The sequence below is a fragment of the Sphaerodactylus townsendi genome, linkage group LG04, assembly GCF_021028975.2.
Source record: "Sphaerodactylus townsendi isolate TG3544 linkage group LG04, MPM_Stown_v2.3, whole genome shotgun sequence".
Taxonomy (NCBI): Eukaryota; Metazoa; Chordata; class Lepidosauria; order Squamata; family Sphaerodactylidae; genus Sphaerodactylus; species Sphaerodactylus townsendi.
Window position 1 is genome coordinate 75,018,542 of NC_059428.1, and position 26,524 is coordinate 75,045,065.

General features: G+C 42.3%; 1 protein-coding gene across 1 annotated transcript in view; it reads right to left on the bottom strand.

Annotated features, from left to right (window-relative positions):
* The window catches only part of LANCL3 (LanC like 3), a 28,068-nt gene extending 17,628 nt beyond the window's left edge, over positions 1 to 10,440 (bottom strand). Inside the window, exon 1 of the mRNA XM_048494764.1 lies at positions 9,590 to 10,440. Coding sequence (XP_048350721.1) covers positions 9,590 to 10,162 — 573 coding nt within the window. The 5' untranslated portion in view covers positions 10,163 to 10,440. The remainder of the gene's footprint in view (positions 1 to 9,589) is intronic.
* Between the last annotated feature and the right edge of the window lie 16,084 nt (positions 10,441 to 26,524).

Genomic DNA, 26,524 nt, shown 5'->3' on the forward strand with positions numbered 1-26,524 from the left:
GTTCCACAACAATCCTGGAAGACTTTTATTTCTTACCTCCATATTACAGATGTAGTTAAGGGACTGAGGACCAAAAATACATGTTATGTTAGTTCACAGGTATCTGTCCTGAGTCTCAGCCGCACATTCATACAGGGACTAACCTATAAAAACCTCTCAGTTGCTCTCTTTAGTTCCAAATGCTCCAAGGGGAAGAAAAAGCTTCAGACTAGACTTGAACAATTAAACAAAATCAGTAAAATTCAGATTTGTGTTTTTCAGGCTTCCAAATTACTGGGAATCCCCCAATATCTGATTCATGAAGGGTTTCCCGAAAAACACCCCCCAAAATTGGGTCAATTTAAACCTATGGGTATTTTTTTTGCATTTTTCAGTTTTACTCCTGTAGGGGGTGCATTTTTCAAGATAGTGGCACAGAACTTTCAGAGTGACTTTCATAGACTCTCCTGATAAGACCAACCATGTTTGGTGAAGTTTGGTTCAGGGCATACAATGTTATGGGCCCCCTCTCCCATTGTTTTCAATGGTTTCTAAAAGGAGATGGGGGCTTTCCATTTGAGGACTTGTAGGACTCCCCCCCAAAAAACTTCTCCAAACCTGGATGCTGTTATCAGGAGGGTCTCCCAAAACCACCTGGAAAATCTGGCACAACTATCTTGAAAAATTCCCCCCCTACAGACACCCCCATAAATTCCCTAGATTCTCCTATTAAACTGACCTAGCTCCATCGTAACCAATGGAAATTTTCTGGGTGTGGATGCAAGAAACACATTTTTCAAGATAGAGGCACCAAACTTTCAGGGTGACTTCAGGAGACCCTCCTAGTTGGAGCACCCAAGTTTTGCGAAGGGGGTCAGTGCTATGGGTCCTCAAAGGGGTAATTTTCATCCCCCCCCCATTGCCCACTGAACCAAACTTCACCCAAATTGGATGCTCTCATCAGGAGAATTTCCCAAACCACCCTGCAAGTTTGGTGTCTCAGCTTTAAAAATGCACCTCCTAAAAACACCCTCAGAAATTTCCCATTGGCTACAATGTAGCCAAGCCAAGATAGAAGAAACTGGTAGGCTTCACCAACTATCTATGGTGGAAAATATTCCATCATAGACTTCCATGTCCCATCATAAATTTGCATGTGCGTGAAAAACATTGTATGTGTGTGAGAAAAATTATTACTTTTTTCCATCATTGACTTACATCATTGACTTGCTGTTGTGCTTCAAATTATATTGCTCAAGATTGTATTGGGGGCTCTGGTGGGAGTCTTGCTCTGGGTAGGGGCATCAGATTTTCCACAGTGGTGACTCTCCTCACATGAACCAACCAACTTTGCTGAAGTTTGGATGGGTAGGGGCCCAATTCTGTGGGCACCAAGCTTTCCTTCACTTGGGTGGCCATAGCATTGCCCCTTCCATCCAAACTTCAGAAAGTTGGTTGGTTCTTGTGAAGGGAGTCACCAGCAGCTCTATGGCAAAATTATCAAATATATGATGTAACTCTTTCTGGGGCAACTGGGTTCTTTCTTTCAATGTTTGAGCTGAAGCCCCACAGGATATAGATATATACAGATATGAATAATTTTTGGGGATTCAATTTCAATAAGCCTTTATTGGCATATACACAATAGTATAAAATTACAGTTCCAGTTAAAAAGTGAATAGTAAAAAACTTCACGTTTGTCATACATTCAGTTTACAAACTTCTGACAAAAACTTTGCCACTATAAGGCAACAATGAAAATCCTGACAATTTAAAAGCATAACTACTTTATCTGATTCAGTATAATCAATCATGGGCTCATTCCGCACACGCAGAATAATGCACTTTCAAGCTGCTTTCAGGGCTCTTTGAAGCTGTGCGGAATGGCAAAAACAGTTGTGAAAGCAGCTTGAAAGTGCATTATTTTGCGTGTGCGGAATGAGCCAGTGGGTCTATAGCTTGGGATAACAGGCTGGATCGGAGTTGGTATAATAAGCAGTTCAGGAGAATGTGTGGGAATTTTGGGGGATACTGAAACTGAACATTTTAAAGGGAGGGGAGTGCTGATAATCTCCAGGATCCCCCATCACACAAAATTCTCTCTTTAAAAAAAATAAGACTACTTTTGTAGCTTTAACTTACCTGTCAGGGCCATTACATTTTTCTGTCAGGGCCATTACATTACATTACAATTATCTGAAATAATGAAGTACACTGCATACATTGATAATATGGAAGAATCAAACATCATTTTTACCATATTACTCTAATGGTGTGTTTGCAATTTTAAATTAATATTATTACAGACCATGTACTATTAGTTCTGCTCAATAATGTTTATATAAATATATCAAAACACTTCACAACTATATCAAAATATTCATAGATATATCAAAGGCTCATTCTGCACATGCAGAATAATGCACTTTCAAACTGCTTTCAGTGCTCTTTGAAGCTGTGCGGAATGGCAAAATCCACTTGCAAACAGTTGTGAAAGTGGTTTGAAAATGCATTATTTTGCGTGTGCAGAAAGGGCCAAAATATGTTGCAGTAATTTTTCAATTAGTAAGATTTGTCAGTAGTATGAAGTCCATAGCACAGATGGCAGTAGAGATAATGGTTTAATATGCAAGTCCATCTAATGAACTCATATTGAGAGGGAAGGCAGCATGGCATAGCTCAGTCTCATCAGATCTCTAAAGTTAAGCAGAGTTGGTACGTGAGAGGGAGATCTCCCCGGAAGACTTAGCAAGGAAAGCAGTGGCAAACCACTTCTGCTTTTTACTTGCCTTGAAAACTCCTTGTTATGATCACTGCAAGTTAGAGGCGACTTGATGGCACTTTACACATACACAGAGAACGGACTTATGCATTAAATAAGACTTGATCTGGAACTGCCTGGCTCACAATTCATTCACTTAATCATTACACTACACCCGTCTCATTTTCACTTTATGCCTAAAATGGCTCAGTGATATACTTACTGAGCCAATAATGGACCATCAAGCTCCTGATATTTAAAAAGACGGTTTGGAATTCTCAGATGGAAACCAGTGCAATCACAAAATAATACTGTTGTCTTTAGCAAACAATACAAGAATATGGATGCTTTAATAATATTTCTATTGTGTTATAAAACAAGAAACGTTCTGCATTCTGCTGGTCTAATTCCCTAGTGTGAATTTGCTAGGACACACAAAATGTCTAATTTGGATGCATAAGAAAGAAATCCCAAGGAAGGATCTTCTCACAGTGAAGAATCAAATCTGCTGTAGCCCACATTCATTCTATGCTTGTGATTCTAAGTACATAGGAAGATTTGCAACAACCACTTCCCCAAAATGCACCTAGGATAAGGTTGTGAAGCAAAAAATCTTGATATGCTACTAGCCAATATTCACACTATAGTCCAGTAACAGAACAGTCAGGTTAGAGCTGTGGCTCAGTGGCAGAGGATCTGCTTCTTGGTCCTAAATTTGATCCCTAGCATTTCCAGTTAAAAGGATAAAAGATCAGGTAATGTAAAAAGTCTCCTTGCACCAAGAAGAGCCACTGCAAGTCAAAGTAAACAATGGTCGATTCCCCACTGAAAAAATGAAATGAAACTAGATACAAACCGGTTTGGAAAGAATCAGGACCTTTTGAGCACGGTTTCATGGTCCCCACTGCAGCTTGTGGCCCCTAAACACCCCCTGTTCCTGCCACGCAGGAACAGCCACGCAAAACTCCCCACTGTCCGCGGATCTGTCACGCGATCCGCTCAGGGGCTTTTCTGATTGGCTGTTGCGTTGTGCTGGGGTGGGGATTTTTTTTACTTTTCAAACTTGCAGGTCCACATCTGTGTGAGCATGCGCAGAACAACCATACGCAGAAACAGGGAAATGGACGATTAAAGCCAAACCCCGTTCCCGTGCTGCTTTATCCCCTCATATCCACGTCGATATGAGGTTTAGCGCTACTTTGTATTGCCCTTTACTCAGTGAAGCATTCAAAACCAGCCCCACGTTGCTTCATATAGACATGGACCTTAGCTCCTCGAAATTGTTTAAAAGGGCTGCGCGCATATCGCACACAGCCCACAGCACCCTGATTGGATGAGAGGCTCCACGTCACAAGGGTGGGAGATTCGACCCCCCCAATCCTCTCCACTTCTCCCTTCCATCCCCGATGGCATCCCCGATGGCATTTTTGAAAAAGTCTAGTTTCATCCAGGAAAAGCACGGGAGAAGGGGGAGAAGGAGCACCAGAACCGTGACTGCCCAGAACACAGTGGGGAATTCTGCGCCAAACCTCATTTTTTTCCGTGAGTACCACGTGCTATTTGGTCAGTGGGGAATGGACCAATACTGACTTGGATAGTGCTAACAGCCGCCTGTGTTTATCTCTTTGATGGAAAAACCACATGCAAACACATGCAAACATTTATTGTAGGAATAATCGATACCTTTTGCAGTTCACATGGTAATGCTAGAGCAGTGGTTCTCAACCTGGGGGTCGGGACCCCTTTGGGGGTTGAATGACCCTTTCGCAGGGGTCGCCTAAGACTTTCTGCATCAGTGTTCTCCATCTGTAAAATGGATAAATGTTAGGATTGGGGATCACCACAACATGAGGAACTGTATTAAAGGGTCGTGGCATTAGGAAGATTGAGAACCACTGTGCTAGATGATAAAATCCTTTTGTATCTCTTGGGTATGTATTTAAATGTCTAATTGATTTCTCTGAATTGCAGTGTTTGTTGAAAGGAAAAAAGTCATAAAGAAAAAAGATACAACGCAGCCCTCAGCAGGTTCAATTCAAGATACTGGTCATGATATACAAAGCCCTTCATGACCATGAACCCTCATAAACACGTGGATGCCTCTTCTAGGTCTTGCCATGACAACTTTGCTCAGCTGAACCCAGCCTTCTACAGGTACTACCCTGAAAACTGGCAAAATGAACCACTGTTCATACATTGAACGTTCTCTGTAGTTGTCACCAACCTAAGGAATGGCCTCCCTAAGGTCAGGAACGCCCCCAGCAAATTATATGAAACAGATACACCTCTGAAGATGCCAGCCACAGATGCAGGTGAAACATTAGGAACAAGATCTACCGGACCATGGCCACACAGCCCGGAAAACCCACCACAACCAGTTGAAGTAAAATGTTTGCATTGTCTGAATATGGCCTATAAGGTCAAGCCTCAGCTGATCTATAGGACCATAACTCAAAAGGCCCTAACCCAAGTTTTAATCAACTTAATCTGTTAATTGGGAAGGACTAATCAATTTCATCCATTAATTGGGAAGGACTTGCCCAGGAGACAGAAATACATTAGTTATGTAGAATCTGGTTAAACAGAATTGGGAAGGGTCCTGGAGAAATGTCAGAGATAGTCATGGAAATAGAAAAAGTGATGCTGAAATCCACCCCCAAATGGCATCACTTTCAAAGGTTTTTAAACTAGGGAGCCTAGATTCTCCTTTTAAATCCAACTTAAAGGGAGAATCTGGGGTCTCCAGTTTACACAACATTGAAAGTGATGCTGTTTTGGGGTGGATTCTCCCCCACCCTGAAACAGCATCACTTGCAGTGGTGGGATTCAAAAATTGTAGTAACAGGTTCCGATGTTGGTGAGATTCAAACAGTGGTGTAGCGCCAATGGGGCTGGACGGGGCACGATTGGGGCGTGGCCAGGCATTCGGGGGTGGGGCATTCCTGGGCGGGGCTGTGGCAAGGAAGCAGGGCGCGCGTGTCCCAGGTGCAGTTCCCCTTCGCCCTGCCTCTAGATTCAAATAATGACTGTTTAAAGTATTAAAAAACCAATATACCGTATGGTAGTGTATTATTTCTTTTTTATATAATTATATTGATTGATTTTAAATAATAACGTAATGAGAGAAACCAAAAACTGTTTACAACTGTTAATATATTACAAACATATCTAATTGTCTATCTCTCTCAAACCCCCCAACTAAAACATCCTATATTGCCTCCCTCCTTCCCATATTTCCCTCCCTCCCTACTTTCCCTTCAGATTCCTATAACTACTTTATCTATTCCACTTGAAAGAAAACGAATAGAGGGAGAGATCCAAAATCCTTAATCTAAAAGAGTAGTTTAAACTCCTATCTTTCCTATATAAATTTCAAGGGGAAAAAAGAAAATGAAAAATCTTTACCTATAATACTTTCCCAACCTTTATACCAATGAACAAAAAAAATAGAATTACTATATATTGTATTATTTCATACAGTTCATACACACATGGGGGGGTGCCATGGGGGGCAGGTGGGCCGCAGGGGGCCCTGGGGGGCGATTTTGCATCCCCCACTTGATGAGACTTGTTGTACCCAGGGACAGAGATTACCCCCTTGTCCCTAGTAGAGTTAATCATTAATAACCGGTTCTCTGAACTGAGAAAATTTTAGTAACCGGTTCTACCGAATAGGTGTGAATAGGCTGCATCCCGTCTCTGATCACTTGCAATGTTTAAACTGGGAACCTCAGATTCTCCCTTTAAATGCATGCTGAAGGGGGTGGATTTAAAAGAAGAATCTGGGGAAATTTGGGGGGTGCCCTATGTCAGGGGTGTAATTGTTAAACTAGCAGCACCAAAATTCAGGGTATGTTTAGGAGACTCTCCTGATGATACCACATAGGTTTGGTGAAATTTGGTTTAGGGAGTCCAAAGTTATGGACCCTCAAAGGTGCAGCCCCCATCACATATTAGCTCCCATTGGAAATAATGGGGACACCCTCTTTAGGAGTCCATAACTTTGGACCCCCTGAACCAAACCTCACCAAACCTGAGTGGTATCATCAGGAGAGTCTCCTAAAAAATCCCTGAAATCCCAGAATTTTGGTACTGCTAGCCTAAAAACTGCGCCCCCTATAGGCCAAAAACTGAAAACACAAAAATAAACCTGAAAGGCCAAAAACTGAAAACACAAAAATAAACCTGAAATTTTTGCCTCCTGGTGACCAAATAGAAGTGCCCGGGGACATTTGACTCCCTGTGTCCCCATGGCAGATATGCTTCTGAGAGAAACAGCCCTGATCTCATTGTGGGGGTCTATGCCAGTCTGAAGAGATAGATGATGCATTCTTGGAACAGATGACCAAACTTTCAGAGGAAAGAAGTAGTAGTAATGGGATATTTCAATTATCTTGATATTTGTTGGGAATCAAACTCTTCCATGACAATCAGGTCCAACAAATTTCACACTTGCCTTGCAGACAATTTCATGGTCCAGAAGGTGGAAGCAGCAGCAAGGGGAACAACTACTTTAGATCTGTTCCTAACCAACAGTGATGACCTGATTAGTTGAGTGGAAGTGGTAGGATCCTTAGATGGGAGTGATCATATTCTCCCGGAGTTTGTTATACAGTGGAAAGGGGATGCTAAGCGTTGTCATACATTCTAGACCAGGGGTAGGGAACCTTTAACACTCCAAGAGCCATTTAAAATACCGCTCAAGCTTCCACGGGAAAAGAAAACACTTGGAGCCGCAAATAATTTTTGACATTTAAAATAAAGATAACACTGTATATATTGGTTTTTTTTTAACCCTTTTTTACTCCACCTCCATTCTGAGAAGCTTGCCATGGATGCCTCACCCCTGCTGCCTGCAGGGCTGGCAAGTGATGTGGGCCAGTGGCTCATCTCTGCCGGGCCGCCGGGAAAGCCTCCGGCCCTGCCTCAAACAGGGTGGGTGCAGGAGAAGGGGAAAGCCTCACGCCGGCACTGCCCAGTCGGCCACGGGCAGTTGGTGCGTCCGCCCTGCTGCCTGCAGGGCAGGCAAGGATGAAACTGGCAGCTCGGCTCGTGGAGCTGCAGTGCAAGGGCAGAAGAGCCGCATGCGGCTCTGAAGCCGCAGGTTCCCTACCCCTGTTCTAGACTTAAAGAAAGCAGATTTCAGTAAGCTCAGGAATCTACTGGGTGCAATCCCATGGTTAAAAATACTAAAAGAGAAGGGAGAACATAATGGCTGGGAGTTTCTTAAAAGTGAGATCTTGAAGGCACAATTTCAAAAAGTTTCAATGAGAAGGAAAAATGAGAGCTGTCTGGGATGGCTGTCTAAGAGCGATTCCACACATGAGTAAAATAGGTTTGACCCAGTTCCCTGAGAAGGGTACTAACCTAGGTCGAAACCATTGTTGTTCCCCACTGCAACCAGCTTGATCCCAGCTCGGAGGGCAGAATCATCCTGTGCCTCTTCACCACTCCGTTCCGATTGGCTACTGTTCTTCGGCAATGTTCCATCTATCCCCACACACGTTATTAAAAAAACTGCCACAGGAATGGAGGGATGAAGGTGGCATTTTTTGATTGGCCACCTGTACGCATGTCCGAAACACTCAGCTGTGATTGGCTGAATGGGGGACTCCTGGCACCAGTGATTCCGCACTTTACTGGTATCAAGCTGAGTTTGAGCATGGTTCCCTGGAAAAGTAGTTGTTCCCAACTAGAGTCGGAAATTTGACAGTTACACAGGGCGAAGCTGGAACAAAACCACGTCGATCCCAGTGGTTGTGCGGAGCATTTAGGTCGAACGCAGCTCGAACTTAGGTCGATAACGCAAGTGCAGAATCGACCTAAAGAACTTTAAACTGAGCTAAGATTTTAAAAGGACGTGTACAAGAAATAAAAAAGGGGAAAAAACGACCAAAGAGAAATTCAAACAAATAAGGATGTATAGGGAGAAAGTCAGAAAAGCTAAAGCTCACAATGCATTGAGGCTTGCCAGAGAGGTTAAAAACAACAAAAAAGACTTTTTTGGTTATGTCTGTAGCAAAAGGAAGACACTGAAGGGTGAAATCAAGGAAGGCAATACCACAACGACAACAGAACTGCTGGGGACCCCTAAGTTTATGAACTATCTCTTATTTCAAAAGTATGTCTGTTTGCACCGTTTGTCTTTTCAAAAGAGAACTTACCTTTTACAGATTCCCCTCTCAATGACAGTCCAATTTTACTTAAATATGAAAAAATGCATCATACAAGTGTCCCATTTTGGCTAAAATTGACCCTTGGGAATTAGTAAAGAAAAAGCAATGAATCATCATAACTGGCTTTATCCTTTTGTCCCTCACACCAAACAAATGGTTTTATTCTATTTATAGTCCACCTTTCTCTCAGAGACTCAAGGTGGATTACACAAAGAGGGCAATACAATCAACACTCATTATAGAATGCATTAAGATTGTGGTAGCCTGGAACCAGACAGACACATAACCTCAGGGTACTTGGAAGAAGCAGTGAAAAGCAGCAGCAACTGGGCAAACTTTTAAAGAGAAGGTTGGCTAATTCAGCCACGCCCCCCTCCCCCCAATGAGACCCTATTATCAATTTAAGGATGAAACAATCAAATGAATATTTGGGCAGATGGGAGGAATACATATCTCAAGGAGCAATCCAGCTTAATGGAGCAATTCTGAACAAATTCATCCAGAAACAGTTATCCAGTGGGGCTTACAAAGGAAGGAAGGAAGGAAGGAAGGAGGGAGGGAGGGAGGGAGGGAGGGAGGGAGGGAGGATGGGTGGGTGGGTAGGTAGGTAGGTAGGTAGGTAGGTAGGTAGGTAGGTAGGTAGGTAGGTGATGGGGGTTCCAGGTGCGGCTACCTCGGTGCCCAGTTTCTGCTTCAGCACCAGGGCGGCGCACAAGTAGCCGGCGCGGCCCACGAAGAGCTCGTCGGAGCCGCACTCCAGGAAGGTGATGGGGGCGCAGATCTCGCACAGGTCGCGGAACTTGCCCAGCAGCCGCGGCCAGTCCGGCAGCCCCAGCGCCTCGTAGACCAGGGCGGCCACGGCGTAGACGCCGGCGCCGCCGAGCAGGAAGGCGGCGCGGGTGTCGGCGTCGGCTTGGCCCCAGTCCTCCTCATAGCGCACGCAGGCGTCCACCAGCTGCTTGGCCGCCCGCAGGTAGGAGTCCCGCGCCTGGGCGAAGAGCGGGCAGCGGGAGACATGGTACAGCATGTAGGCCACGCCGGCCACCCCGCTGTACAGCCCGCCCTGGCAGCCGCCCGGCCCGCTCGCCGCCTCGCCGCCGCCGCCGCCGCTCAGCGGGGGCGCCTCCTGGAGGATGCGGTCGATGGTGGCCGTCACCAAGGGCATCACCGCCTCCTTGCACTGCCCGCCCAGCAGGCTGCCCCGGTAGTCATCAAAGCGGTTGGCGAAGCAGCGCTTGCTGGCCATGACTGGCGCGGCCCGGGCGGGCGAGGGCGGTGGGCACGTCGACTACGGCGGAGCGCGGTGCCCCCAGCAGGAGCTTCGCCCGTAGAGGCTGAGAACTGAGGCCCAGCGGACGGCGAGGTCGGGAAGCGCTTCCCCCAGCCCCGGGCGAGGCCGCTGTGGCCACTCTTCACGGACGCATCTCGCGTTCTCTTCTCTCTCGCTGGGTCTGGCTGTTCCTCGTCGCCAGGCTTGGCTGAAATATCAACGGGAGACAACCCGCCCCCGCCCCCCGCCGCCTCTTCCTCCTCCTCCCACTTCTTCACTAGGAAGAAAAGGCAGCCGCTCTCCCCTCGCCTCTTGGCAGCAGCACCAGGGATGTCAAGCCGGCATCGCAGTTTTCATGGTTCCCCTTCCCCCCCTCATGCCCCACCCCTCTACCTCATACCTCCCCATCCGTCCCCCTCATGTTCCCCCATCCCTCCACCTCACAGGTCCTCCATTTCTACTCCCAAAAATCTCTCTGTGTCAAGAGGGGAAAGCAACTTCAATACAGCCTACTTTAAAGGCATTCTACACAGCTGTCCCCTGGCATGGATGCCCAGGCTAGCCTGATGTTCACAGGTCTCAGAAGCTAAGCAAGATCGAGCCTGGTTTGGTACTTGGGTCACCAAGGAATAATGGGGTTGCTATGCAGAGGAAAGCAGACTACCTCTGTTAGTCCTTTGCCTTGAAAATCCCATACTGGGTATGCCTTGACAGTACTGCAGGGGCAGAGTGAGGGGAACTGTGCCTGGGGCACACACACACATCCTGCACTCCTGCTATGGTGCTGGCCGCCCCGCCTGCCACACCCCTGCCCTGCCCCTGCTGCAGCACGCAACAGGGGTGTCGCACCCCCCCCCACCCCATTGGCGCTATGCCACTGTGGGACTATACCCACACACATAGCTGCTCTCATCCCAAATGAATGTGCAGGTTTTTATCAAAAGCAGCAACACACATTCCTGTTTGATTAGCCTTCTGCAGTCAATCAGCCGAAGCAGTGATGGGGTGGAGACTTTTTCCTGATGTAGCAAAGCAAGTTTAGGAAAAAAAGACTTCTAATCCAGGAGGCAATTTGGTATTTTAATGTTTTGAATGTGCATACAAGTATTGTTGTTTTTTTCTTTTTTAAAAAAGGAAATACTTTGAGGTTTTAAATGTTCTGCATTAAATCAGGCATTAGTTATTGTTCATAAACTAACAGCTTAATTCCATGTATGTTTACTGAAGAGTAGACAACAAGTTTACTATTCCCTGGTACATGTGTTTACAATCAAATCTATTTCTTTCATGTACTTTTGTCTCCTTTGATTCCCAAGCTATGACACCTTATATTCCAGCATTACTACCCACACTATTATTTTTACAACTCCATTTCTTATCTAGCCTGAAAAGTGTTATCAGGGTGATACTAGAAATGGAGGTTCCTTCAAATACTTCTGCCACTATTGTATTCTCTCTATAAAGTCCTATACAAGGGAGTCTTGCAGGAGCGCATAGGGACAAGGTTGGCTGGCTGCTGTAAAAGAAACAAGTAAAGCCAAAGTACATTTTCACCAAATGAAGGCAACACTATCAAGCACTGTTTGCTATGAGACATGCATTTTTAAGAACTTTCAGTGTATTAGGCAGTACCAAAGATTCAAATTAGGTATCCTTTTTTCTTTAGATTCTTCCCCACCAGTTTTTTCATTCATCAGTATGGATTTTAAAAAATAGCTCCCAGTGAAAGATCTTATCCTCACTGAAGGCAATTTGATTACAAATATTTAAGAAAAAATATGTCATTCCCAATCTGGAGCTAGCTTAGTATCACAATTCAAAGCTTCACAGTGAAGTACTGATATGGTTATTAATTGGTAAATTGACTGCCTTTAAATGTGTGCTGGTTTGTAAGAAATTTTGGCTCTGTTTTCAGAAAGTCTTACATTCCACTGTAATAAAAGAAGGCATCAGTGATGTCATCCTATAAGCCAGTGGAAACTTAAATGAACTCCCTGTACTGTCCAATTAGTACCTAGCCTATAGTGTTTTCACTATAAAAAAACTTCTTTTTGCATATGTATAGTAGGCTTATTTTAAGGAACAACAGAATTTAACCACATGATACTGCATACACTCAACCTCTTGTTTGATCTGATTAGTTGCATATGCAATCCCACTTTGTGTGCAGCATTACACACCAGTGCAATTCCTGCTTGGTGTGCACGTGTCATACCTCTGCTTGGTGTGCACGTATCATACGTGTCAAATTTAAAATTGTTTGTACTGGAGTTAGACATCTTGGGAACAGATGTTATTTGCAGCAACTATAGTGGATACTGCACAGCAAATTTATAACAAGTTGCAATATATATCCTTGATTCTGAACGTTTGCCCCCTTTTTGTTGCCCACTCATGAACCTCTATCTAATGTCACCTCATATGTCTGCTTAAAATCATCACAGGGGGCTTTATAATCATGCATGTTTGGATTTTCTCAGATACTCATTTGTACTCTTTTGTCACTGTGTATGGTTTTATGGGGCAAAGAGTGATGCCCATTCAAAAGTTGTGGAAATAAACAAGGCTGTTCTGCAAAGACTGACTGGTTGTGAAGTTCAGAATAAAGAACTAGCAAAGAAAGCCTTGCATTCGCTTATGCTACATCTGGGAATACTATATTTCTCATAAGCAGTGTTTTCTATACCTGGTGTGTGCTTTATTTTGTATACCCATGGATTGAATGCTTGCCTCCTTTTTCTCCTTATAATAGGCTCTTCTATCTGTGGAAAAGGGGAGGGTGATTTTTTCTTATTTCCACCTTTCATAGCAACCCCCCACTTCCACTATCATGATGTACTTGGGCCTATTGACCCACAGGGGCACAATTTCGGAAGGTACAGAAGATTGCAAAGAGAGGTAGAAAAGTTGTGTAGTACAGTGGTTTTCTTTGCTGCCAACTCTGAGTTGAGAAATTCCTAGAGAGGTGCGTATGCGGCCTGAGAGGGATGGATGCTCAACAGGGAAGTGTCATAGAGTCCATCCTCTAAAGCTGTCATTTTCCCCGGGGTAAATGATCTGGAGGCTGGCAGCCCTAGTGGTATGGGATCCAAGGCCAAGGGTTTTTTTCTTAAGGCCTCCACAAGGAGTAGCAATTGTTTTTTTTTCATTGCTTGTCTTATCACAGATTTGTATGTGCCAGAGAGTATCCACCTGCTATCCATTTGCACAGCAGTTTTTACATTACAGTGATGAATTTCCTACTGAGACTTACAAGATATATATCTTTTAACTGCTTTTGATACACCTTTTTAAAAAATCAAAACAAAACCCAAATCTGTTATTTAACATCACTTTTGTAGGCAATTCAAATTAATCAGCATTGAGAAGAAAGTACTATTTTTATTTTAATGTTTACCTGGATTTTTCTCCTCCTCCGCATTTCTGCCTTTGTCTCTTGGCATCACAACCAGCAGTCACTGGCACAGGAAATGTCAGCCTGCTGAGATATATTTTTACATGGTGTCCTTGGGCATTGTCTCTGCAAACAGTGATCATAAAAGTGCCATTTTATAAAATGAGTACTAGACTACCAAACTGACATGATCATGCCTAAAGCAAGCTGATACAGAAGTGTGCCTTTTATAATCTATGACTCTACAATTTGACCTGAAAAGATAGACAATATACTTTGTTAACATTCTGTTCTGATATTCTCCACTGTAAGTGTAACCCCCATGCTCAGAATGGGTTGACCCAGAAAGGGGTGAAGACTAAAAGCAGCAAGAGGCTGCAGAGCTCATGTAGTTTGGAGGAGACAAGGCTACCAGACTCGGACCTTGATTTGTATAAGCCCTTAACACCTTGTTAAGGGTTTTTGTGTGTGGTTGTAATGGGTGAGAGTTCTCCTGGAAACCTTCATCATGTTGAATCCTGTTCATCAAGCCCTTGGAGTCTTCAGGAGCCAACCCACTTGCAAAGAAGAATTGGACTTGGCAGTATCAGTAGACTGTAAATATAAGGACTTGAAAATGCAACCTGAACAGGACCTTGAAGTGTGATGTTAAATGTTGATGTTTGATGTTATATGTTAAGAAAGTAAACCATTTTGTTTTTAAAATTTGTTGTTGCAAACTCATTCCAAGTTCTGCCCCACAGAACCCACAGATAGAGGTTATATAAGCACACATTAAACAGAGATACTGAAATAATTGTTCTAGTTGGGCAGTGAATAAAGTTCTGTTTAAAATACTGATTCAATGAGATTATTTTATCCATTATCCTTTCCCAGACCTGATCTGTACATAAATGACTTAATTTAACACCAGATTTTAATAGTAGATGAGTTCCCAGGGGACATTTCTATTCTTGGTCTTAAAGCAATTATACTTTTCTCTCTGCTCATTGTAGACGTGATTGGTAGGATGTGGGAAACCCATTAGAATCCCTCCTTTGATGGGTGAACTTGGGCTTGTCGTTATTACTCAGCTTTGTTGTTGGAAGACAGAAAAATGATGTTAGCTGCTTTGGGTACCCAACATGAGGAAAACTGGGGAATTAATGAATAAATAATCCTAAATCAATTGAAGGCTATAACTCCACTTGAGACTGCACTGCTAAATTCCAGCCTGGATTGTTTACTCAACCATGTCAGAGTTACAGATAGAAAAATATTTTTAGTTGTGGGGAAAGAAGATGCTTATCTGAGGTGGAAAATAACACAAAGCTTCTGTGTCTTTGAAGGTTAAAGAGGGGAAAGATTGTGATTGATAGAAAGGGCCATTTTTCTCTCAGAAATAGGATAAAATATAAATAAATAGGCTTGCAGTTAGCTGCATTGTTCCTTTTGAGCATCAGGTTCTCATGCTGTATCACAATTTTTCAGACATTCTTCAGTTCCAGGCAGTGGCATACCTAGGCAAACTGGAGCCCTGGGCAAAACTTGAGTTTGATGCCCCCCCATGGGCAGCCACCCTCTCCCACCATGACCAAATAATGATTTTTTCCACCAGGTCATTTCAAAGTCACCATCACATTATAGAACATGCCCCAACTCACAAATCTGAACACAGCAATGGGCCATGCCACACAGCAGAAATATTTTTTGAAAACATTTTCAAAATGTCTTATTATTGCTATGAAAACATTTTATGGTGCTGTATCCAATCCCCCCAATTGGGGAAAGCAGCATCACTTTCAATGTTATTTAAACTGGGAACCCCAGATTCTCCCTTTAAAATGGATTTAAAAGGAGAATCTGGGCTACCTAGTTTAAACAAGTGAATCCACCCCCAAACAGCATTATTTTCAATGGTGTTTAAACTAGTTTTTGCGCCACCACAAGGGGGTGCCCTGGGCAACTGCCCACTTTGCCCAATGGGAGGAATGCCTCTGCTAGGAGAGGTTTACCATGCAGCATGAGACACTGATCTGAATATCCTATGGACTAGGATTCACAACCTCCAGCTTGAGTAATGGACACGTTAAAAAGTGAACTCTATGGCGTTATGCCCCATTGAAGTCCCTTCCACCGCCCAAATCTGCCCTCCTCAATTTCCATCCCCAAAATCTCCAAGTATTTCCCAAACTGGAACTGGCAGACTTATCTATGGACATACAAACTAGACCTGTGGCTCCATAGATTGAAACTGTGATCCTTAAACTGATACTAAACCTCTGATGCACTATTGGTATGAATGTGCAATTATTAGAAATACAAAATAGAAAACAGAAAAAAGTTACTCTGCCATTTAATTGCAGTAAAAGTAAAAATTATATATTTTTTCATCACAAAGTCATTTTAGCCCATATGGATTTGTTTGTAGTTTAATTTGGTATTATTTTAGTTTTGTATTTGTAGTCGTGCCCGTGAAGTCGCAAGGAAGAGACGAGACGCGGAGATATCATCTGGTGGAGAGAGCCAGCAACAGGAAGCGCGGGATCCCGTGATCCTGGCAACTCTGCCGTGTGCTAGTCCCTGGCACCTTTTATTAGGGTTTCTCTGGGGGCGTGTAAAGGGGTCGGATAGGCGGGAGAGCGGGAGAGCGGGAGATCATCATGTGATGCATGATCTCATCGGGTTGCTACGTGCAGGAGGAAGCGTCCGCGTCTGGGTCTAATCCTCACCTGGGGGCAAGAGCCCTTTTGTCCCTTTGTCTGGGACACCTGGTGTTCATGACCTGTGACTCACGGGGGAACGGGGGGTGGGGGAGCGTGTGCGCCCAGAAGGCCGTAGCTAGCACCGGCATTCCAGGCGCGCTATCTACGGTTCTGCTGGGTTCGCGGGCTCACCCCTACAGTATTTAAAAAATGAAATCAGTGTTAAAGTTGAATTTGATGGCATGGTAAAAATGAAAACAAATTTAAAATGATGTTTCATTGATGATGAAAATGATGATCCCCTTCGGGGATCGGGCGGTATACAAATTAAATAAATAAATAATAATAATAATAATAATAATAAATGTTGTGAGCTAATGCTTCTTTTGTGGATCTCCTAGATTCCCTTTGCCTATGAAGCTTTCAGTAACTTTTGTCTTTCCAAGCCGCATGAGAAGCAAATCACATTAAATCTTTGCTTCCTTTACTTTCCCTAAACTATTGCTATTTAAGAATGTACATTAGTTAATTATTGGCTTGCCTGAGTGTCATGTTCTGGCCCTGTTCTGGTTGAATCCTGTCATATCTTCTAGCCTGGATGTGAGATCCTCTATCTGGGACTGTTATCTCTTGCCTGCTTCTTACTTTCGCTTTTAGGCATGGGCTAATCTGCTTGTTAGGCTGGCTTCTACACTTTACAGAAGTGGGGAGTATTGTTTTGCTTTGGTGAAGGCCATGTCTCCGCCTTCCCATGGAAATGGAATAGTGCTGTTCCCCCTTGGGAATTGGCACTGAAGGCCAGTTTCAGGTGAGGTAGAAGGTTGAGGGAATGGAGTGAGGGTATTGTGGGAACGGATCAGAATGTGTATAAAAATTGTATTTGATTAAGTTATAGAACCAAAGAAGCAAAGAATCAAAATGGGAGCTTCTGTGTAAGTGACCAAAAGCCTGCAGTTTTGCAATAGGTCAAAGGAATGTTACCAGCAGCTTGCTAGTGACTATGCAAACAAGCAAGATAACATCTTTGACATCTTGGCACTGAGGGCCTACGTGACAGCAGACAGATGCATTTTATAACTTTGGTTTTTGGGTTAGAAATGAATGTGATTAGTTAAATCAACAAAGTGTTTTTCTATATAGTTAAATGAACACAGAGAAATGATAATGATAAGTGATTCACATGTATTAGTATTTGATCATAATTCTATTGTCTTAGAATCAATAAGTGTTAGAATCAGTGTATGTATAACTCTTTTAAATCATGTTTTAACATTTCAAACTGGGGAATTGTTAGAAACATTTCATGCTGGGAAAAGTAAGTTTTATGAGCCAAAGGAATCCTGCAATGCCCTGGAGGTATATATCTCTCTGGGAGAAAACTAGCAAAACAGGTTTTTCTTGGAGACAACAAGCTACCTTTATTACTGTCCTTTGTATATGCATAGAGGCCATAAACTAACAGCATGTAACGTTTGAGTAACAGAAGGAATGTGAAAATACGTAGAGTAAGGGGCTGTCTTCATGTGACCAGTTCTAACCAATTAGATTTTTAAGGTATATGAATCATAATACGTAAGGGGATGGACTGTGTGACGTCTTTGCATCTACAAAAACTAAGGCTCTTCCTCTACTGGGCGTGTCTCTCGCTTGAGAGCACCAGTGCCTCTCCTTCGGGAGAGGTCACCTTCTGTAACTTATCTGTATTCTGTAACGTTCTAAAATCCGTGAATCTCAATTGAGAGCACTGGGGCGTGTCCCTCCCTCGGGAGAGTTCACATTCTGTAAACTGATCTAAATTCTGTTAAGTAAAAACTGTCTGTTTGTTTTCTAATGTCAGATGTCTTTTGCTTTTATTTCTAACTTAGTTTTTCTTAAAACTAACTCAGCTGTTTAGGACCAGAGAGTGGCCCTGGCCCCACAGTATAAAGGAAGCTATTTTGGCGCTTAATTCTTAGTTCTGTCAATGAAAGTCTAAATGCTTATTAATCCTGATGCTGGTTTCAATCAAGGACATTGGTTGAACATTAAGTCTTATTATTTAACAGTCCAGGGGCATAACATTGAGGAAGGCTGTGAAATTGCCAATAAAATTTTATTTGAATTGCATTAACAGTATGAACGTAAATTGGTAACTTTCAGAAGAATTTTAGTGTCCTTTTAGTTTATTCAAGTCCATCCACAATGGCTTCTTCATCATTTGGCAGTTTTTTCACAATAATTACTTCACAGTACTTACTGCTTGTATGCCATCCATTTCACAATTAAAAGGAGGCAAACTACTTTGAAGTACATGCATAAAAACCCTAACACTAAGTCTGCATTGTCCATGATACAACTTCTCATATGTGCAAAGGAATCCCAAAGCCTGCAATAGCAGAAAAGGATTTAAAAGTGTAACCTCCTTATCCTTGGCCACAGCAATCTCTGTTGGAGACCTAGGAAATTAATATGTGACAGCAACCTGTGGCTTAACAAACGAATATGAAATTGCTTGCACAAATTAACAAACCTTTAATTTAAACACAACTTTATGTCATTTAAGGATAAATAATAGTGAACATACAGCACAACTCAATTGTACAAAATCTTCAGTGCTTTTTAAGAAGAGAACTCAAAACAGTTACCACTACTAACAGTGCCCAATAAATAAAGAACAGCAACGAAGTCCAAACTATTAATAAAGCAGAGCTTCTTAATCTCATCTGGTCTTCTGCATAGGATGTAGCTGCTGGAGGTCTTTTCTCAACTTGGGCCTGTAAAAAAATAAGTAATTCCCTCAATTGAGCTGTAGGCTTTCTTTCTCCTACTGCAAGCCAGATCAACTCAGGAGTATTACATAATTAACAAACGAATACACCGTTCCATTACATTGGGGAAATTCTAATGCACTTTTCTTTCTTATTGGATCCAACACATGTAAAAAAAAAAGTCATTCCCTCAATTGAGCTGTAGGCCTCCCTTCTCCTACTGCAGGCCAGATCAACTGAGGAGGGTGGGGCTCTTGCAGTTGGTAATAAGTAAGCAAGCTTACCAACTGCACATGCTCAATGAGCTCTTATCCCCTGGGCCCTAAGATCCAAACAAAACAAAATACTAAAATGGCATGGGTCACACAAGCACATGGGGCTTTCCTTTTCCACACCTGTCAAGAGGAAAACTACACTAGGAAAGTGGATTATCTCAGCTGAATATCATGTCGCTATTAAGATCTAGGGTAGGCAGAAAATTATGGTCCGGCTAGACTGATCTCATCAAATCGCAGAAGCTAAGCAAGACCAGCCCTCATTAGTATTTGGATGGGAGACCACCAATGAACTCCAGTAGTGCAGCACCCAAAGTTAAAAAAAACAAACCCCACCCATTTCTGGATTCCTAATGCCATTCTGGCATATCACAACAATGACCAAAACCAGTAATTTATGTAACCCCACCCACAATACAATATTATCAACCACACCTTTGTATAGCAAGTTCCACCCAAACTCTTACTGATGAATTTCCCACCCTGGGACATGGACAATATATACCCCACTAAACATTCCTTCCTCACTAGACAAAGTGTATAACAGACTCTGTGATACACCTCTGAAGATGCCAGCCACAGATGCAGGCGAAAGGTTAGGAACAAGATCTACCAGACCGCGGTCACACAGCCCGGAAAACCCACCACAACCATACCTATGTTCATTGCTGTACTTAAAAAAAAACAATTAAAATACACATTAAAAAATAGCTTTAAAAGATGGCACCCCATACAGAAAAGCCTGGGTTTTAAAAAATAGTTTGGCATCTAAAGGAAACTAAGGAAGGCATCAGACTTTTGAGACACGCAGTTCCTTGGTGTTGTTCACAATCATGGTGACTGAGTTACAAGATGTAAACAACCCAATCCACCAATCTGGTGCAAATAGAAGAAAAAACAGTTTACAATGGTTTGGATGAAAGTTTGTAGATATTTTCCCCTGTCTCTCTGAAATATGTTGTGCCTCCTGTAAAGCTGCTTCTGAAGTTTGGGGATGGGGACAGTGATCCAGAAAATAACCCCTGTGCCTTAGGGACTGCAAAAACATATATACACATAGATATTGGACATGACTGGCATATTCACTGTTGCATGATTGAGCAATATAGATTTCATTCAATCACAAAGTAGCTTCCTATATTAGCATTTCCTGGAGGAACCCCCAGCCCACAGCAGAGGAGGGGCCTGCTAGGAGATAAGAAAAGAAAGCAGGAATGAACTTCCTGTGAACTTCCTGTGAATGCACAAGCTTTATTACTAGTTTATTACCCCACATACTACATATACCCCACTTTGCTACATGTTTATTACCCCACATACGTATCCTCTTTATTTTATTTTACAAAAGTAAAATCCCAAGCTGGCAATAGCAACAATTTCCTTCACAAAGTAAATTGCGGAGTAAGGGTGGTTTTGTATTTATTTAACTGAACAAGAGAAATGATATCTACCATAGTCATTTTAGATTAATCTTTTCTCAGCTCTTGACAGGTTAGATGCAGGGTATTAAGCAGTTTGCAATGAAACTGTGACAGGTAGCATGCTAAATATAAGAACAGTGAACAAATGTGAACAAAAATTAACTTGGAAATGTTCTTGGCATCCATCCAGATAAGCCCTTAGTGTGTCCTAATTCAAGCTATTTTATGGATGTTTTTGAGGATGTATGTAACTTGGAGAGACAAGTTTCACAGCTAATGAAAGCACTACTGACTTCTGAAGCAGATATATTTTACCATGCTTCACAAATGTGTGAGGTGACTGAGAGATTATAACTGTGCAATTCTAAATTCCATCTTTTGTAGTGATGCACTGCTGACCCAGCAGCACCGTGGTAGAACGTTGGGACGCCAATGGACCTACGGCCTTGCTGGTCGCACCGCACCCCCACTCCTCATCCCCCTATGAGTCACGGGTCATGAACTGTCTGGCTCAGTCACCGGGCGCAGGGACAATGGTCTTGCCCCCAGGTGAGGATTAGGCTCAGACGCTTACGCTCCTCTCCGCACGTAGCAGCCAGGTGAGATCATGCATCACATGATGATCTCCAGGTCTCCCGGTCTCCCGCTCATCTCCCTACCCACCTCCTTTACACGCCCACAATGAAACCCTAATAAAAGGTGCGAGAGACCAGCACAGGGGGAGTTGTCAGGATCACGAAAACCCGCGCTTCCTGTTGCTGACGCTCTCCGCCAGATGAAACCTCCTCCGCGTCTCGCCTATTCCTTAGGGCGTGGTGTAATGGACTCTTCTGCGGGGTTGGACTTCACAATCTTTGAAATAGCTCTTGGAAAGAGCGAGACCAAGTTCTATACCAACATATCTCAGTTATACGAAAGCATTTCTGGAGATTCACTGCATGAAGCTAGGATTGGGTCAGTGTAATCTCCGTGCCAGTGTACAAATGGGTAGCTTCAGGGGTGTGTCATGGCAGGAACATAATGAATGGCCCCAGTGGTGGGATTCTAAATAGTTATCTACCAGTTCACCCAGGGTGGGGTGGTGTCTCCTTCTTTTGAGGTTTTTAAATAGAGGCTGGATTCTATCATGAGTGCTTTAACTGTGCATGGCAGGGGGTTGGACTTGATGGCCCTTGTGGTCTCTTCCAACTCTATGATTCTATAGGCCATTCCACACAGCTGAAATAAGATCTGCTGAAGATGCAAAAAAGGCATCCTGGGAAGGCACTACACATGGCCTTTTCCCCAAGATGTCCTTAGGACACCTTATTTCTGTGCAAGATGTCTTTTTTTAAAAAATAAATTGGTTCAAAGTGCACTTTTTTCACCTAAGCCACCAGCAAGAAGTCTCCTGCCAGCCTGTGCGGAATGCAGAGCACCATAGGTGTCTTATATTTCCCGCTTGATTGTTTTGCTGTCTGGTCAGTTTCACCCTCAGCTTGCACATGACATTTTGTGTGCAGCTGAAGGGATTCTTCCTGCTGCCATTTACGGAAGGTTGCCCAAGAATGTTTGCTCTGCAGGATCTGATCCTGGGGACCTTCTCAGCCCAAAAAAGTGCATAGTTGTACTCAGCTTGTCCTGCTGATTCCAGCAATATATAGTTTTCCTTTATTATTATTATTATTATTATTATTATTATTATTATTATTATTATTATTATTATTATTATTATTATTATTATTATTATTATTATTATCAAGGAGCTTTGTAGCTACACAGATACACAACACATAAGAGAATCTTAGCTGCTCGGAAAATGGGCCTGCTGCCCATTGAAAAGCATTTGGTTGACCTGCCCTCCGCAGACCAACTTTTAAGTTTTTCTATGCAGTAAGAATAAACTGTTGATCTGCAGAGGGCAGGTTAACTCAATTATTTTCAATGGGCTGCAGACCCATCTTCCAAGTAGCTAAGATTCTCTTATGTGTGTTTGCATAGCTACAAAGATAGCTCCTTAAAAATAAAAAATTGCAAAACTTTATATTGCTAGAATTGCCAGGACCAGCTAAGTACAACTATGTACTTGTTGGGTTGAAAAGATGCCCAGAATCGGTGCCTGCAGAGCAAATGTCCTGGGGCTACCTTCAGCAAATAATGGCAGAGAGAAAATGTCAAGCTCAAGCTGAAGGTGAAACTGACCAGAGAGCAAAATGGTTGGGCGGAAAGCAGCCTCTGACACCTTTGCTGTCTAGAAAGCACCCAGAAGGCACCTCTTTTAAAAATATCCCCCAGATGTCTTATTTTGGGTGTGCGGAGTAAAAAGAGGCAGTCACCTCTTTTTAAGACTTCCCACAGAAGTCATTTTTGTGCTGTGTGGAATGGACCTATGATTCTATAATGAAATTCTCTAGTGGACTTTTTGGGCAGTATGTCAAGAACTGGCCTCTTCTGATGACAGTTCGTGAACAAGATAGAGAGGAAATAAAAGGCACTGTTACAACTAAAATCTTCAACATCAGGCTTCAGAGAAATATTGAAGATATGTTATATAAAGCAGTGGTGCGACCGCACTTATATAAAGCAGTGGTGCGACCGCACTTGGAGTACTGTGTCCAGTTCTGGTCGCCGCATCTCAAAAAGGATATTGAGGAGATAGAAAAAGTGCAGAGAAGGGCAACAAGGATGATTGAGGGACTGGAGCACCTTCCCTATGAGGGAGAGGTATGCATGCTTGGGACTCTTTCTTTTAGTTTGGAGAGGAGTATGGCTAAGGGGGGAATAAGTGGATTGAAGTGCTAAGCAAAATTATGCATTGGGTAGAAAATGTTGACAGAGAGAAATTTTTCTCTCTTTCTCACAATAATTAGAACCAGGGGCATATCATTGAAAATGCTGGGGGGAAGGAATTAGAACTAATAAAAGGCAACACTTCTTCACGCAGAGCGCAGTGATTGGTGTTTGGAATATGCTGCCACAGTGAGGTGGTGGATGGCCAGCCTAACCTGGATAGGCTTCTTAAAAGGGGCCTTGGACAGATTTTATGGAGGAGAGAGTCGATTTATGGCTACTCAATCTTGATCCCTCCTTGATCTTGAGATTGCAAAATGTCTTAACAGACCAGGGCAGGATCGGGAGCAACAGCCTAGGGCAGAAGGCTACTGGTGTTCACATCCTACATGTGAGCTCCCAAAGGCACCTGGTGGGCCACTGCGAGTAGCAGAGAGCTGGACTAGATGGACTTTGGTCTGATCCAGCTGGCTTGTTCTTATGTTCTTATGTTCTTATGTTAAGAATCCTGAAAACCGTTTCAGAAACTTTAAACAAAATACAGAAAAATAGCTGTTTTATTGATGATGCTGATACTCTGAGGAGTATCAAGCTACTCTGCTCCCAGTTTAGAGGGAAATTGGACAGGGAAAGCACCAGGAGACAGGAGGTTGAATTAGTTAACTTTATTCCAACTGACAAGAGTTCAGTTATCAAAAGGGAAGAATTGACAATACAAAGAAAACTAACCTTTTTATAATATTCAAGCAGGAAGAAGACTCCAGCCTGCATTTCTGTGCCTAATAAAGCAATAAAACTTGCATTTTTGTGACAAAACATATGCTTCAATGTGTTTCTTTTAATTAGCTTTACCTCTAAAACTCCTTCTTTTCTCTTTCCCTTCCTAAGTCCTTCATGCAATAATATTACCTTGAAGGGAAAGCAACTTGGTCTTAAATTACATTCTTTTAAGTTTGAAAGATGCAAATTCTCATGCAAATTCTCAAATTACCTCACTAGCTGAATCTCTAATGCTGCAGAAAGCTTATAAATTATCAGTAGGGTGAATGATTCTTATGTGGGCTCATAATAATATGATTCTTATGTATGCTCATAATTGGTATTATTACAATATTTATTTGCGTATATATATATTGTGTATATTTGTGTATATGGGCTGTTCTTCAGCTTCTTCCTAATTAACTCATAAGACTCTCGTTTTCCATTGCCTCTGTGACCTCATTGCCATTAAAAATCCTCGGACAACTCTGCACCTGTTCACCATTCTAGAACTCCCCTTCCTTCATGAGCAGCTATTAGGGCAGACAACAGGGGAGTAAGTTACCATTCCAGCACTCCTGGTCTCTAAGGACCAATCTAATAAGCTAAGTGTCCAACTATCCCAAACCCAGTTGGCCTAACTGATTCCAAAGGAAACTATGGTCCAAGAATTACATGCTCCTGAGCTAGCCCCATTCTTGAACATGCTTTTTTTAAAAATTCCTGTCAATGCTGTTGACAAGTCCCAGCCATGGTGAGATACATGTAGCTAAAATATTTTATGTTTTTCACGTGTAGACTTGGCTGATAGTCTAAATTTTTTTAAAGGTATTTTGTTTAACCACAACAACCATGGACGTTTAAGCAGATACAAGAATACTCATGCTATAATGTTACTGATTTGGCTAAATAAAACTATTTAAATTGTTATTAAGATAATATTATTTTTCTTCTTTTAATAAAGTATAGCAGAAAAGTTGTCCAAATATGAATAATTAATCTACAAAGAGCTCTAATATGAAGCCACACCCTGCAATAATTTCATAATTATTTATCTATGTATTTCTAGAACCAAATCAGTAATTTTTGATATAACTGAAACATTAATCTGAAAAGTTATTTTTCACATACTGAAATGGTTGTAAATGTTAAGGTTATGCCAGAAAAAATTAGTCTTTATGTAAAAAAAACCCACACGATTTAAATCATGTCTTACTGATTAGTGATTTAAATCGTGATTTAAATCCACCCTGCTGTATTGTAATTAATTTTACTGCAGTGCCATATGCAATTATTTAATTACTAGAAGGTGATGTTTATGGCTATAATAAAAGTTCTGGTTAAAAGAATGATGATTTAGACAGGGATTCCTAAAGCAGCAGGTAGGAGAAATCTCCTGGAATCCATCCACTTTAGCTCTGGAATTAGGACTGTGTAGTCCTTTCAGTCCGATTTCTCTACTGAGTAGAAATACTTGTTTCCTTAAGCAGAATATATATGTGCGTGTGTGTGTGTGTGTGTGTGTGTGTGTGTGTGTGTGTGTGTGTGTGTGTCAGAAATGGGTAAAGAAACAGAAGGTGTCCCTTTTAATACAATGTGTCTTAAATTCAAAAGCAACTAGAACTAGAAAGAATTTTGTTCCTATTTTGTTATGATTATACTTAGTTAAAACATCAGGGATGCATTTTGATAAGCAAGATCTGTGCTGTTGAAAACATAAAAGAGAATATAAGAAGAATGAATGCAATCACATTTTAAAGATGCACCCCTGCTATTAAGCAGACTAGTATGCTTCATAGCATCCTTCAACTTATATTTTACTACTACATTAGAATTTAAAATCTGCTTTAAAAACAGGACATGTGATCAATGAATAACTTGAAGTAGCATTTGAAGAGTTTGGTGCAAATGTTTTAACCAAGATGGGATGAGGAGTGATTCTATTTGGCTCAGTTTGTGAGGAAGGCACTGATACCTTCTTGAGAAATACAAGGGAGACCTCTGGTGACAAGATACAGTATTGCAAGCTAGAAGTGGAATTTGTAAACTATGGCTGATAACTATGGCTGCCAAGGTATCTGCTGCATGATGGGGAAAAATGTCTGTTGCAGGTGCAGCAAGATTTCTTGTACATATTGCATTCATTCTTCTCAAGCTCTGCTTTCACTTTCAAGCCTCCCTACATCACATGACACCACTTGTAGCATGAATTTAATTTTGCTTCGCCAGAGCGGGGAGATTTTCCAGCAAGCCCAGCTTTGTCCCAGAACTTTCCCCTCTACCCACAGC